Genomic DNA, 16677 nt, shown 5'->3' on the forward strand with positions numbered 1-16677 from the left:
TAGAGTTTACTTACATCTAAAGTTTGAAGGGTTAGATGCCACGGTACTGTGAATAAGCTGCTCAAAGTTTCTTTATTAAAGGGATTAGCCCCAAACTATTGAGACAAGTGAGCTTAAATTAATATTTTACCAACTGCAAGACTGAAAATACTGTTTTGACTCATAATACTTAGAAATGTCAACTTACTATTTGACTTCTGTGTACCTTTTATACTTATTAGCTAAATTTATTCAAAGTAGAGATAATGTTTAAATTGTACCGCCTGTAATTGGGGAGAGGTAAGTTAGAATTTGATCGTAATTTTACTTTTGGTATATTAGAAAGCATTTCTTAAATTTTTGTTTTAGAATTTAAAGCTGTCTTGTTAAGTTGCTATGTTTCTTTTTAATTTTAGAATGGGCATAGGTGGCAAATATTTCAAGATCTGCTAGGAACTGATCAAGATAATCTTGATTTGGCTAATGTCAACCTCATGTTGGAATTACTAGTGCAGAAGAAAAAACAACTGGAAGCAGTAAGTGGTGCCTGAATTAAAAAGATGCTTTGTTTTAAATGATAATCTGGTTATTTTAACATAAAAAGTATCTAGAAAGGTTTGGAAATAATAGGCCATTGTCAGTAATTGATTATTAGATCAAACACATCTGAAAAGGCATTTCTCCAGCTCCTGTTTTGTAGACCCTAAAGCAAATGAAAAAAGGATAATAGATTTTCAAATTTGACAAAACTGTGCACTGTGCCAACAGTGATGTAGTTACCAACTCTGGGCTCTGGGATTGGGAGTATCGGGTGTCAAGTTTAGTACAGGTTAATAGATAGATAGATAGATAGATAGATAGATAGATAGATAGATAGATAGATAGATAGATAGATAGATAGGATTGATAGATGTTTATGAATTAGGTGGAGGATTGGCAAGAGGGTAAAAGTCCATGCCATGCAAACCTGATGAACTGAATTCCCATAGTGGAAATAGACAACTGACATTAAAAAATTGTCCTCTGACCTCTACAGGAACACACACACACACACACACACACACACACACACACACACACACACACACAGTGATTAAGATAAAGAAGCAAGTGGAATCAATGCTCCCTACTTAGCTGAAACTTCTTTCTCTGCCTTAGGAGAAAAATCAGATTTCACTCCCCCTCCTGTAGAACAAACTCATTTTTATTTAGGTCTTTGTTAAATATAATCTAGTACCTTTTTTTTGTTTTTGTTTTGGTCTTCTTAAAAATAATTTTCTACATATGTACATATATGTTTAATATACTTTGATCATTTTCTATTCCAGTATCCTCTTAACCTCTTTTCCCCTCCCACCAAACACCACCTTCCTAATAAGTCCTCTCTTGCCTTAATGTCTTTTGTGTGTGTTGGGAGGGATCAACAGCATTTAAATAGGAGCACAGAGCTGAGAGACTGTTTACTTGAACAAGGGGATTTACTGTGTCTCCCATTAGCAACTTCTGTCTCCCTAAAGAGTGGTGAGTGCTGATTGGCTCCGTCTTTTGGAAGGTCTTGTACAAGTCACCACTGTTGCTGTGAGTTTGCGCATCTGTCTTCCAGAAGGTGGTATTTCACAGTGAGCCTTCTTTTCTGGGAACTTTTATAAAATAGCAATATCAGAAACTTTAGATCTGACCAGGTGTCTGTTTTAATAGTGCTTCAGATAATTCTGTAGCATAGTAAGATAAATGAAGGTTTTGTTAATCTTTATTTTCCCTTTCAAACCTATAAGATGTTAGAATTGTATTTGCTTATAAACTGTCTCTCATTCTGCTTTTAAGTCTTGACATATATTCTATTCATCTGCAGTTCTTTAGTTCATTTCAGTTACCAGTTTGAGTACTTGCCATCCTCCCTTAATGTTTTTTATTTATTTGTGTGTGTGTGTGTGTGTGTGTGTGTGTGTGTGTGTGTGTGTCTTTTTAAAGGTTTGATTTTCAACACACTTTACAAAAATATACTTATTAATTTTCATATCTGTGAGTAGATGCTGCATGGCTTTTTCTGGGCAGTGTATTTCTGTTTACTCCCAATAGACAGAGGGTAGCTTCACATCAAAGGAACTATTTCATCCAATTCCAAGCAAGGCTCATCTAACAGAATTCTCAAGGGGAACTGCTCTACTCCCAAAGAGCCTCTTCTTCCGAGGGAGAGGCTCCAGAGTCTTCTCCCCATCTACCTCTGAATGCTAATAGGCCCGATTTGTGAGAAAGGCATATGTTTGTTCCTTTCCATTTATTAATGTTTATCTTAGCAAATAAATTTTTTTCAGAAAAATTATTTTCATGTTTAGAAACTACATTAGCTCTATTGTGATTTTTGTCTTGATGTTGTTTTGTTTGGGGGGAAAAGAAGCCATTACCTATAAATGTTTTTTTTTAAGGAAAACATGCAGAGTACTAATTTCTTCTGTTCTAAATTCTTTATGGAATGTATGTTGACTCTTCTTTGAAATTGCAACTAGCAGATGGGAAAACATAGAAGTAGTACAACAACATAAGTGAATTTATCTGTAATACTGATTATACTGTTGTTAATGAAATTTTTGAAATTTTATTTGTTAAGGAAAATTAAAATTTTCTATTCTAGGAATCACATGCAGCTCAGCTACAGATCCTTATGGAATTCCTCAAGGTTGCCAGGAGAAATAAGAGAGAGGTATGCTATTTCATGTTTGTTTAGTTTCTGTTATTCCTTGTATCTATTGTATAGAAGCATTTTAGGCTAAAATATGTTTAAGTATTTTAATTTAAAACCATTTAATTTGGGGGTTTTGTTGTTGGTTTTTCCTTTTTTGTTTTTGTATTTTGTTTGTTTTGTGTTTTAGGCTAAGTCTCACTATGAAGCCCTGGCATCCAGTCTAAGTGGGTCTTACTTGAATGGCTAGGAATATAGTTTAGTTGTACAGTGCTTGCCTACTATGTACAGTGTAAGGCCTGTGATTCCCAGTCTCCAGGACTGCCAGCTTACCATAATGATTCATCTCAAAGCAATAAAAGTAGAAAATAGAACTATTGTGAATTTGTCTCAAAACCTGGAAATTTAAATAAAACTTGAGATGCAGCTTTTCCTATAGGGGAAAATATGTATGAAAAGAAGAGTTAAAACCTATTTGCAGTGTCTTAAGTTATGCAGGACACCTAAAAGACAATTTTGTATTCACTAATGTATATCCATAATGTTCTCATACACACATTTATTTCTTTAGCTCTTAACACACATAGATAATATATGAAGATTAATTTTTTGCTTTTGACAACATTTAAAAACTAACACTGAAATCTGAATTTTTTCAAATCTCTTTTAGGAGCTGCTTAAAAGGTGCTTTTAATTATTCAAATTTTATTTGTTTAATTAATTAAATGATTTAAATATTAAAATATGTAATCTACTGTATACTATGTTCTACACTGGTAACTTAAAAAAAGATGAGTAATTTTTTTTTGTAATAAAACTATATATTTTCAGTTTTTCTTCTGATGATTTATCTTACTAACCACTTTGTTAAGTGTGAATAGTTAAATACCCTTGCATGGTTTATGACTTTACTTCCCTATCCTAGCCTTTATGGAATTTTATTTTGTATGTATAATGGCAGAAGCACAATCTTTATTACATGCTTAGATTCACTTGTCTCTTGGTGGGTTTGGTGGGATAACAGGTAGTGGTCAGTTATTTATTTGCTTAAATTCTACAGAATGGTACTTTTTAAAGGTTAAAACATTTTTATTTTATGTGTATGAGTGTTTGCCTGCATATATGAAAATGTACTACATGTGTACTTGGTGCCAGAGGAGGTCAGAAGAGGCGGATGGGTCTCACTGGAACTGAATATACAGATGGTGAGCCACCATGTGGGTGCTGGAAACTGAATTCAGGTCCCCTGCAAGAGGGGCAAGTGTTTTTCCTGCCATCTCTCTAGCACACATAATACTCAAACTATTGACTGAGCTCGTGGAGTTACCTTAGGATCTTATTAAAATGCAGTTTTTTTTTGTTTTTGTTTTGTTTGTTTTTATTAAAGGGAGTCTTTGGACTACGACTGTATGCATTTCTAGCAAGTCCCAGATGATGTAGAGGCCCTTGGTCCTTGGGTCATACGGAGTAACAAGACTAAAAATATATTATGCATGGATTTTTTTTTTTTAAATGCAGTGTTCACACTGTGAGCCTCCTGCCTCCTGTGGAAAATATAAAGTAGATAAAATTTTATATTTCTTACTTACTCTACTCGTTAAAACAGAATGTATGAAGTTATGTTGTAGAAACATTTAACATGTCCTTTTTGACTTAGACTTACTTAGAGCTTATTGTAAATGTTTGGTTCATTGTAAAGTCCTTTGTAATAAATGAATAAGTGAATAAATGCATCAATAAAGTGAAAAACCCAGCTATATTAAGATTTATGGGAGTTAAGTAAAATGTCTGGTAATTTTCTATATATGGAAATATATGAAGTTTTTATTAGTTACTGAGTTTCTTTTTTCAGTATCCTTGTAAGTATTAACAGTTAAAAGTTTTTATAGTGATTAAAAACAGAGAGGACTGGTAATTTTACCTCACATTTAGCCCCATCATATTTTATTGATGCTGGCCAAACACCTGAGTCTAGTGGGTTGAGAATGAAGACTTCATTACCCATGAGATGTCTGGCTGCATCATTGCCTGAATCTGCCCTGACTCCAACCCCTCATGGGGCAGTGTGGAATCGGGTCCACTTCATTTGAAATATCCAATGGATTTGTGTTACAGTAAGGATCTTAAGCTCAGGAGATTTAAATCTGGCTAGTCTTTGTTCTGTAGGGAGACACTTTTTATCATATTAGTCAAAAAATGAGTCTGCCCTCTTCCTTGGAGCAGAATATTTAGACTGAATATTTGCATACAAATAATTTTGAACAAAAACTGTCTTAAAGTCTAAAACTTGGAGTCAGGAGGTGAAAGGAGAATTGTCTCCTTGTAGTTCTGATAGATTTCTCTGGTAGCCAATATTTTGTGATTCTGATAGGTCTTTTCTCTGATAGCTGATATTTTTTGGTTCTGACAGGTCTCTTCTCTGGTAGCCCATATTTTGTAGTAACCTTCCTGTAGTACTTCATTGAGTCATATATCATATAGCATTGTATGCTGCTTTTCTGGTTTTGTCATTAAAGTTCTTGGGGATTGTGCTGGGGCTTAACTTAAATTGAGTCTTAATAGCTTTGTGACTGATTTCCTCTTGTGCTATGTATTTTGTAGATAGTTTAGTTTAAGAACTATATTAATTTAAAGTATTGATGGATATTGGAGCCTATAGTGAGCAGTACATAAACATTCGTTAGTACACACATTTTTTTAGTGTGTCCATGAATGATTGAGTTTGGTTATTTTAGTTGTAATTGTTACAAGTAACCAAGGAACTAATTTATTTAAGTCTAAAAAATGAATATACTTTTATTTACTTTGTGGGGTTGGATTAGGTGGCATACACAGGTCAGAAGTCAACGTGAGTAACTGTTCTGTGCTACCATTTGTGTCCCAAAAGTAAACTCAGATCATCAGATTGGATTTCTGTACCTTTACCTCCTGAGCATCTCACAGGTCTGACATCTCATTTCCACACTAATACTTTAGTCATTACTTCTTTGTTTAAGAAAACCAGAGCCCCCACACTAAACTTTAGAGGGAGTTCCACAAAGACATGTAACTAGTAAGAGGAGATGCTCTTTAGTGGCTACATCAGGTCTACCTATCAATAGTATGTAGTAACTGTATTTAGATGAATGTTTTAGGTTTTCGTCACAGTTAGAATGGTAGAAATTTGAGTTCCAGGCAAGAGCAATTATATCCATTCAAATCTGTACCAGTATTTGAATTATTGTTTAGTATTTTTCTAGATTTATTTTTGAAATAGACTTTCTAGCAAATTGTGGAACTTCTTTATTAGTTCATTTCAGTTGGAATTTGAATGAGTTGAATTTTAGCAATTTTATGTGAAATAAAGCATGGAAGGTTGTATCAGTTAGGGTTATGCTTTAGACTAGAATAGCACGTACATAATTTCCTTGATTACACAGCAGGGCACTGCTGAGATTTCTTTCTCACTCTCCTGCTTGTTAGTATTCTGATATTTATGATTGTAACTTCACTTGCCTTTCTTGAATGTGTTGCTGCTAAAGTATTTTTAGATCTCTAATTTTGAGCTTTATATAAATGTGCTTGTACAGTATTTAATGAGATCCTGCCTTCTGTGGCTCAGTGTTAAGCCTATATGGATATATACGACTAGTTGACAGTAATTCTTAAAGAACACTGACGAAAAGCAACTAGAGGAGGAAAGGGTTTATTTCAGCTAGCAAGTGTCAAGTTGCCTTCCAACACTGAGGGAAGTCATGGAGGAAGTGGAGCAGAGGCTGTGGAGGAGTTTTAGTGCCTTGCTCCTCATGGTTTTCTCAGCCTGTTTTTGTTTTTTGTTTTGTTAATACAACTCAGGACCACTTGCCCAGGGGTAGCACCACCTGTCAATCATTAATCAAGTAATGCCCCCACAAGCTTGCGCACAGGTCAGTCTCCTGGGGAGGCTTTCTCAGTTGAGAGCCCCTCTCCCCAAATAGATTCTCCTTGTGTCAGGTTGACAAGAAACTAAGTAGGACACTAACTGATTCAGTTTCAGTGGCAATTGAATTGATTAAATACTTTTTCCCTAAACATCATTGTTGGTTGACATTTGTTGTTTTTAGTTGGGACTGTACATAAACATTGCCAATATTGTCCATATGTGTATATTAGAATATTTATGTGTATATAGGTGCAAGTGGAATCAATGAGGCATAGGGTATGTATATCTTCACTTTAAAAACAGAATACTGTTATGTTTTACTGAGAGTACTCCTTGGATTGCATAGTCCTTCTACAAACCTGTATGGGTGTTTGTATTTGCATTTTATTTTTGCCTAGTTTGTCATCGTCTAGTTCAGAAACTAGAACATTGCTTCCTAGTATGCATTGCTCTCTTTCTGGAGTTTGAATTTGGGCATTTCCTTGATGGCCGACAGACTGAGCACTTTGGTATTATGTTCACTGGCTCTGTGGATTATCTTGTATGTGTGTCTGAAGTACTGTTTACAGAAGACTTTCTGTAGCTGTTCCATTTTTTGTAGCTTAAGTTGTTTTGGCATACATTTTTTCTCATATTAATCTAACACAAAGATCATGTTCCCTGCTATTTGGAATACTATTTTCTGTTGGCTTATTTGTGCAGTTTAATAGACAGAAGTTTCTAACTTGAAAGTATTCAAACTATTTTTCTTACAGTGCCTTTTGTGCTAGGTAAAGAATCTTTACCTGTGATCATGCAAATGTTTTTCTGTACTGCCTGTCGTTTGAAGCTTTGCTTTCTTTCACATTTAGGGATCTGCTTTCCTTGGAGCTTTTTATATATGATTTGACGTTTAGAGATCTTTTTACATGGATCCCCAGCCATCTGAACCTTCATTAGGAAAGGCCATCCTCTCCCCCATTACTCGGGAGTTTTTCAGCTTCATTCATTGCACATCCATGTATACGTACCTATACGTACATAGACATGCCTCTGGGCCCTCTCTTCTGCTCCCAGGCTCTATTGTCTGTCCTTTGAGAAGTGCCACGTTATACACTAGAGCCTAAAGTGACTGCTTTTCTGAATGAATCTCTTGACTGTTAGTGGCTCTTTGCATTTTCTGATACATTTGGATCAGCTAATTCATTTCCATGTGAAGCCTGCTGAGGTTATTGGGGTTGCATTGACTTCATGAAAATAGGGAGTATGTCTTTATAGCATTGTTCCTTTGAGCCTATAAACATGATATTTCTGCGTACTTTTAGATCTTACAAACTTTTTAAAATTTTTGATACTTTCAAAAGCTATCAGTCTTCCACATCCTGTTTAGATTTTATGATTTCAATGCTAATGGTAGATGGTATCTGTCTTTAATTTTATTTTATTATTGCTGATACATAGAAATTCATCTGACTTACATATTTTTTAATCACCAGCAACCTTGTTAGACTTTCATTAATTCTAATTTATAGATTCTTTTTTGTTTTCTATGTACACATCATAATCTGCAATAACAATTCAATGTCTTTCTCTATGATCCTTATATCTTTATTTATTTTTCTTGTCTTACTCTGCTGGCTAGGACATCCGGTACAGTGATGAATAGAAGTGGTGCTAGCTGGGCATCCTAGTCTTGATGCTGATCTCAAAGTGAAATCATTCGACGTGTCACCATTAGGTATGGAGTTTTCTGTAGGGTTTTGTTGTTGTTGTTGTTTTGTTTTTTAGGGTTTTGTTTTTAATCATTCAAGGAAATACATTTCTATTCCCCTTGAGTAAGTGGATTTCCTTTTCTTCAGTTATGAATGGGATTGAGTATTCTTTAGAAGTTTTGTATATCTGAGATAGTCATAGAATTTATCCTTTTCATTCTGCTAATATGGATAAGTAACTTAGATTTAACATCAGAAAGTCAGTAGCTATAGTGACCAGCCATCAAGATTGACCCAGGGTTGTCTTTTCTAGAATGTTTTTAATTCTAGGAGATCCCACCAGAGTAGTTTATCTCTTTACTTGAATTCAGCCCTTTGTAAAGCACACCAAGTAATTGTGTGTACTCTCATGCGTGGTTTGTTTGAAATTTCTTTTTTTTTTTTTTTTTTCTCTCCTTTTTTCTATTTGAGACATCGCTGTGTAGCCCTGGCTGTCCTGGAACTCTTTATAGACCAGCTGGCCTAAAACTCACAGAGATCTGCCTGGCTTTGCCTTCAAAGTGCTAGGATTAAGGTGTGGGCCACTCTGCCTAGCTTGTTAGAATAGTTTTATGTCTGTGTTCATGGGTGAGAGAGTAAAGTTGTTTTTTCTTACACAGATCTTATGCAGTACTTTAAAGTTTGTTAACTTTGACAAATAAATGACTTAGGAAATATACATTCTTCTGGGTTTTGTTTGTGGGGCAGAATTCATGCATCTGTGATGCATGCGTTTTTTGAATATTTAGAAGTCCAGCTAGAGAAACTGTATACCGTAATTTGTTTTCAGAAGATTTCAGATTATTGATCCAGTTGAGTAGTTTGATGCTGGTTCAGACTTATTGGATGCCTATGCTGGATACTTTTTGGAGAAATTGTCTACCACAAACTTTTGATGTTAAGTTTGTTTTAATTTTTATTATCAAACCATGTGACCTCTTTTTTTCTGATATTACCAATAATGATTTTTAATTTTTTATTCTTGATTAATTGTTTTCAGGGACATACCAATTTTATAAATTTTATCCTAAGGATTAACTTTTGACTTTTTATCCTGTGTTCTGTTTTCTGTTTACTTTTCCTTTCTTTATTATCACTTCCTTGCTCTTTGGCTTTTTGTTTGATTCCTGCACTGCTATGGATGTACTTTTTATGTAGACTTTGTTGTGTAGGGGCTTTTGGTCATACTTTTGTCCTTTTTGTTGTAGCTATATCAAAAGATTTTGAACTGTACTTTATATATGGAACTGTTTTAAACAGTGGATTACTTAGATAAAAACATTATTTGAATATGAAGATTGTCATTTTTTTCCTAAAGTCATTTGCTGGTTTAATGTACCATAATGAAACAGTGAGACTTTTATTTTTAATGTTTCCATTCTTTTTTGAGAGAGGGCCTTACTGTGCAGCCTTTGGCTGGCCCCAGCCAACTGCACATATCTCAGCCTGGCCTTGAATTCTCAGTCTTCTGCCCCACCCACCTTTACATTACTGGGTCTCAGTTTTGTACTCTGTACTGTATTTGTGAACATTATTTGCAAAACATGGTAGATTTTATTGCGACATCTTCAACATACAGGTAATGTTCTCTTGATTGTTTCTGCGTGAGGCATTCCTTTATTCATTTCCCTTTTACTTCTGATCAAAGATTCTTTTTGGTACTGACGCCTAAACTGGGGTTTATGCTAGGCAGGAGCTCTACCTCTGAGCTCGCCAGACTTCTTACCACTGTACCCTCAGGCAAACCTTTAATTTGTGCAGAATCTTTTGAATTTGGTTCACTTCTGTTTGTTGATTCTTCCTATTGGAGTACTGTTCAGACAGTTCTTGTTGGCGCTTGTTTTAAGTTGTTTTCCTTATATTTTCCCTTACTGTTAGGTATTTGGTTCATTTTGAATTGATTTTGTTTTTTGTTTTCTGTTTTTGTTTTTTTTTTAAATCCTGGGTTAGTGGTAGGGATCTATTTCAGTCTTTTACATGCAGATGTCCAGATTTCACAGAATCATTTGTTAGAGGGTCTGTTTTTCCCAAAATATATTTTGGTGCCATTTTTGAATTCTGTGGATGTAGTTACATAAATCATTTTTGAGTCCTCTGTTCTAGACTTGCCTGGTTTTGCATGGTAAACATTTTATTTTATTCATTCTAACACTATTGTATAATTTGAAATTGTGTATTATGATATTTCTAGCTTGTTCTTTTAGGTCAGGATTGCATTAGTTAGCTATTTGGAATTTTAGGGGTTTCGTTCTTTATTTCTGTGGAAGTATCATTGGAATTTTGTTAGAGTTTACATTGAATTTGTGAATTTTGTTCAGTGACACTACCATGTTTACAATACTAATTTTGCTGATTTTTGACCGTGAGAGATGCTTATACCTCCTAGTGTCTCATTCAATTTCTTTAAGTGTTTCGTATCTTTTCATTATAGATTTTTTTTCCTTCTTTGCTAGGTACATTTCCTGAAAATGATGTAATTTCTTTACATAAATACATAAATATTTGCCAGCTGGTTAATAGTAAGTTCTGCAATAGCAAGTGCAGTGCAGTGTAAACTTGTGAAGTGTGTGTTTACTTCCTACTGAGTCTTTGTGATCCTGCTCTGTTGATCCCTGAAGCATTGTGTGTGAGGTGGTTTTTATCACTGACTGTATATAGCTGTCGTTTTCTTTTGTGTGCATGCAGGTGTATTTTTGTGCCTCTGTCTAGAAGTCAGATGACAACTGCACATATCACTTGACGGAGAACTTGTCAAGTAGACTAAGCAGGTTAAATAGGCTGCCTTGGCTTCCCCAGTGCTGGGATTATAATCATGGGCCACCACACCTAGTATGCATTTTAAAAATACACTTGTCTCTTTTTGTGTTTAGACCTAAGGTAGATGTATTATAAACAATAACCAGGTATGTAGGCCCGTTATTTTATTGCTGTTTTGTGTTAATCCTGTTTTGAATTATTTGTTTATTATTTATTTTAAAAAACATTTCTTCCTATCACAGTTGTTTGTGTTGAAGGGTTTCACATGAGTGTTTTCATGGGTGTAAAGTTCAGAGGACAACTTCCAGAAGTGTTTCTCTCCCTCCACTGTGGGCCCAGAAATAGAGCTGAGCTCTTTTTTAAGTGCCTTTCCAGATAGAACTATCTTCTTGTCCTGTTAATAATTTTTTCCATATGATTTCTTAACTGGGCTTTCAAAATTCCTTTTTTGATTTGTCTGTACTTTTTTTGCAGGGAGAATTACGTTGCTTTTAAGCTGTAGATTTTATGTTGAACAGGTTGGCCTTCAACAAGCCAAGGATGACCTTAAACTTCCTGATTCTCTAGCTTCTGTCTCCTAAGTATTGTAATTATTGGCCATTACTTGGCCATTTGAATTTGTTTCTTTCTTAGCAAATCTATTTTTGTAGTTTTTCTGCTGCCCCAGTGGTTACATAAATTTATAGTAATTTGTCTTTCTTTTTGAATATGCATGTACACAGTAGTAGTATGTGGGTTCGTGTGTGTGTGTGTGTGTGTGTGTGTGTGTGTGTGTGTGTGTGTGTTTGTTCATATTAGGAATCAGATGCTGGTGTCAGGTGTCCTTCTCAGGTGCTCTCTATGTTATTTATTGAGGTAGAGACTCTGACATGAAACTGAGTCACAAAATCAACCTCCCTGGATCTACTTTCCACATGCCAGGATTATAGGCATCCTGCCATTCCTGCCCCTCATTTTAGTAGGTTCTAGGAATGTGAACACGTGGCAGTCAGTCACTGAGCTGCCTCTCTGCCCCTAACAGTTTCTGTCTTACTGGAGTATGTCTTGATATTGCCATTCATTTACACTTGCTTTTAAATAAACTGTCTTTGTTTTCTCTGTTTGCTCATTTACTTCTTTATTTATTCTTTTGTTTGTGTATTTCTTTGTGTTTTTTAAACAACTCCTCTGGGAATGCTGAACAATATCTTAATATCAAGACTGCCATTAGATACCAAGTATGCGTCTTATTATTTTATGGAGTAGTAAGGGTTTCTTTATACTTTGGTTAAATGTTTTGCTCTTGGTAGTTTTTCTTTTAAAATTAGTATACATTGAGCTGTGTTGTTTTCTTACCAGCTTTTTCTGAGTGCAGTAGATTATTCTTTTGTTTATTTTAGATGACGTATGTACACTTTTATTCTAAGTGATTTTACTATAAAGTTGATTTCACATGAGCTTACTATTCACACACATTCATATTAACAAACCAGTAGTAAAAGTTCAAGGAAGTGAGTACAAAAGATTCTAACCTGTTATAAAAATTGTCAATAATAGAGAATTCTTCAATTTCAAACTCTTGTTTTCATAATGATTCTGAGACTTATAAAAATGTTTAAATATATTTTCTTTGATTTTTTTTTACACTGTTTAGAGAGTACTTGCTACTGATTTCTTAGGAATATGTTTTGCAGTATCATTGTCATTTAATCATTCAATCAATAAATTTTAGTAGCTTCAAATTACACAATTGTATTAAATCAAGTTTGAATGAATTTTATCACTCAAGTTTGACTGGCTTTTACTTACATGATAGCAGTTTACCTTCATGGACTTGGTTATTTCTAAAACAGTTTTGGACTTTTTTATGATTCTTCCTTTTGGGGGTAAAGATGCCTCTAAGAGTAAGTTTAGCACAGTTCTCTCAAATATTTGTTTTTTGTCTTCTGTTTACTAGTACTGAAATATCTTATATTGATACCTTGAATTGGAAATGCTTTAATCTAGTATGCAATTTCTAAAGTTTCTTCAGATTTCTTTTTATCTTAATTCCATGGCTGACATCCAAGATAACTTTTAACATTATTTTTATATTCATTAGGATAGCACTTATACCTTGGTTGTTTCATTTAAAATAGATTCCTATGAAATTCTTGATTTTTTTTTTTTAATTTATTTTAATTCATTTTCCTTGCCTGGATGTTTTGACTGCATGGATGTCTGTATTTCACATATGTATGTGACTGGTACCTATAGAGGCTAAAGAGGGCTGCTAGGAATCAAACCCATATTCTGAAGAACAGCAAGTGCTTTACCTGCTAAGCCATCTTTCTATAGCCTTAAAATCTTGGTTTTTAAAGTATACATTATTTGATATTGACCATTTTTTGTAATTTGTCTTAAATATATAGCAGCCTCAGGTTGGTGAGATGATTCAGCAAGTAAGAGCAGTTAAGAGTGAGTGTGTGTGTGTGTGTGTGTGTGTGTGTGTGTGTGTGTGTGTGTGTGTGTGTGTGTTAAAATAGGTATGAGACACTAGAAACATGAGACACAGAAGTAAAAATTGACCGCTGTGGCATTTCAGGTGACCTCTCATACTCCAAGTTCTAATATTTTATAAAAATTACTTATTTGACCAAATGTGATGTAGATTATCTATGTTGATACAGGTTTTATTTTAACTGTTTTTAGCCATTCATATTAAAGAACCCTTAGAATAAAACAGGTTTTAAATAAAGATATTTAGGAGTGATGCATTTCAGAATAATAAAAATATTAAAGAGGTGACCATGAGAGCATTTTGTTTATTTAGACATCAAAACCACTGGAATTTTAAATGTCTATGAAAAGAGATTTCCTTAAGGATGAGGAATAATGGGATGTTGTAGCTGACTAAATAGGTTGAGAATCATTAACTGTACGGCTCTTATGTGAGCTGAACTAGAGTACTTAGTTGGAAATAATGGGATGATTGGAGAGGAGGGTTGTGTGTGCCCTGAGTCTGGGGCACTAACATTGGTCAGAGGACTGGCCTTTATTTGAAAGACTACCAAGCTGTCAGTCAGTGTCTTACTAACAAAAGTTTTAGTTAAGAAAGAAATGGTGTGTTAAAGTTTTTAAGATTGAGCAAAGTTATCTTAAAGTAGATACAATGTTGAGATGAAAACGTGGTAATACTAATCCCTTTTTTTAACCATTGATTTCTCTGATAAATATATCTTCTCTCTTGATTTGGTGGCTAAATTTGCTTTTTTTTTCTCCTTGCAGTTAGCAAGTGTCTTATTTTGCTTGCCTCTATGTTAGCTTTCTCTAATGTCCACTTGTTGATTCCTTGTTTCTGATTAAATTGATGTTGCCTGATTATACTCATCACTATGGGTTCCTTTTATTATTTCCTTTCCTCATAGCCTTAGCATTTGTCTTTATTTATTGTCTTTACCCATTGTAAAATTCTGTAAGTCCTTTAAGGCTCCATCTTTGACTTAAGGTCTGATTTCACTTAGATCCTGCGTTTGAACATTACCTCCATTGTACTGTTCTCCATACTTAGCAAAGTGCTAAGGTGATAAATATTTGGATTATTAAGTTCGTCCCTCTTCACTGTGCTTATTTTGCTGTAATAACAATATACCAATGCTAACAAACCTTTAAAAACGCTCTCTTGTACCAAGCATTAGATGAGTAAATCCAAGATCCTATTTTTGAAATAGTGTCGCAGTGGTTCATAGAAGGCTGCTGTGGCTCTCATTCCACTTTCTCTGCACACCAGTCGAAAGGTCTTCAAATACCTAGCCTTTCTGTGCCTCATTTTCCTAATAGACACAGTATTTGCTTCAAATCTGCCAATCAGTATTACACAATTAGGTATTACTGTTTCATATTTTAAAATTGTTCCATATATATTTGGGTTAAACTAAACCAGCCATAACTGGCTTACTTGAGGTAATACAGAGTTTCTGGAAAGCAGCTTAGTGTGTAATGAAAATTTTATAGCTATTTCTGTTGACTAATTTCTATTTTAATTTATAAATGGTATTTTCAAATGTTATTTTATAACTCTATTAGTTGTTATTGTAATTTGTTCCCCAATAATTGAAGCAGAATCCTATAGATTTTTAAATCAGCTTTAGCACAAATTACTGGGCGAATTACCCTTAGTCTGTTTTTCTGTATGCTAGACTGGTTAATTCCTAACTATGCTCCCCGAATATTTGCTGTTGACAGTCTCACCTGGGTTATTTCTGCTCTATTGGTCTGTCCTGGAGGGTGGGAAGCCATTTCTCTCAGCCCAGTGCTCCTGGTTTATTACATCTAATGGAGATCTCCTGTTCTCCAGTCTTCTCTCTCCTTCTTCCTCTTTCTCACCTCGGGGTTCCTACAGGGACTCAGCCAGGTAGTTGAAAACCTACCTACCTGTATTCACCCCAGTAATTGGCTTTAGCCACTTTTATTTAACCAGTAGCTTTAAATTGGGGAACAAGATTTATGTAACAGAGGCTGGTGTACATGAGAATCTGCAACCAGACCTTGGAATTCAGAATTTAGCATTTCTATACACAGCACCAGACCCATCCCTGACAGTACTCATCTTTTAATAAAATCTAAAATAACCTTATAATACAAGGAAAATGATAATACTTGAGACATTTGTATGTCCTAGGCTTACGATAGTTGTTAACATCTTAAATCTCTGGTAAGAAAGAAATGTTTCAATATATAATTGAATATTATCCTATGATTGAAATGCTTACATTTTCTTGACATGAAAATGGCTGCGATGCAATGGGAACATTATCAAAAGCAAGATACTTAAATGTTTTTAAAAATCATGATACATAACTGTTATAATGCGTAACTCCTAGTTGCTTTCGAGTTGATGCTAAACTCTGTCAGACTAATGAAGTGGGTTACAATGCCTTTTTTTTTTTTTTAAATCAATTAAATGAGTTGTGAAAGCTTTTTGGATATCATATTTTTAAGTACTTTATTGGCATTGTTCATTATTTATATTTTATTGTAAAATCAGTCTGCTATAATAAACATAGTATTATATTCCCATAGAAAGTATTATCTATATTTGTATGTCAACATTTGAATTTACTTCTTTGATTTTCTTCTCTTTCAGTCCCCTTCTTTTTCCCACAGTGGTCAGTTTAGTAAGCCTTTTCTTTTTCTTCTTTTTTTTTTAACCAAATGTAAGGTTCATTTTTTTCCATGGTGTTGACAATGTGGTTTAGATTAGAATTTTTTCTTTTCTCCCTTTCTTTAATCTACAGCAATTGGAACAGATCCAGAAGGAACTAAGTGTTTTGGAAGAGGATATTAAAAGAGTGGAAGTAAGAAATCAAGAAATTCTCACATTTCTCATAGTTTTACTTAACATAATTTTACTCTCATAATTTTTACTCTCATAATTTTAATTAACAATTCAGTTGTGCAGGGAGACAAAGTCTGAATACTTTTTGAAGATAAATTGTAATCTAAATTTATATTAATATGCATTGCAGTAATTCTTGATTAAACAGAACAAAATTTGGCCTAATTTTCTTTTTGCAGTCCAATTAAATTAAATAATTTACTACTAATCCTTTATTATTTCCTTAAGATGATTCATTATTTCATCCTTTATTAAATTTATTTTTGCATTTCTA

General features: G+C 34.1%; 1 protein-coding gene across 1 annotated transcript in view; it reads left to right on the forward strand.

Annotated features, from left to right (window-relative positions):
• Cop1 (COP1 E3 ubiquitin ligase) overlaps positions 1–16677 on the forward strand; it is a 126359-nt gene that overhangs the window by 20107 nt on the left and 89575 nt on the right. Inside the window, exons 5-7 of the mRNA XM_032915494.1 lie at positions 396–515; positions 2612–2680; positions 16303–16362. Coding sequence (XP_032771385.1) covers positions 396–515; positions 2612–2680; positions 16303–16362 — 249 coding nt within the window. The remainder of the gene's footprint in view (positions 1–395; positions 516–2611; positions 2681–16302; positions 16363–16677) is intronic.

Source organism: Rattus rattus, chromosome 10 (assembly GCF_011064425.1).
Source record: "Rattus rattus isolate New Zealand chromosome 10, Rrattus_CSIRO_v1, whole genome shotgun sequence".
Taxonomy (NCBI): Eukaryota; Metazoa; Chordata; class Mammalia; order Rodentia; family Muridae; genus Rattus; species Rattus rattus.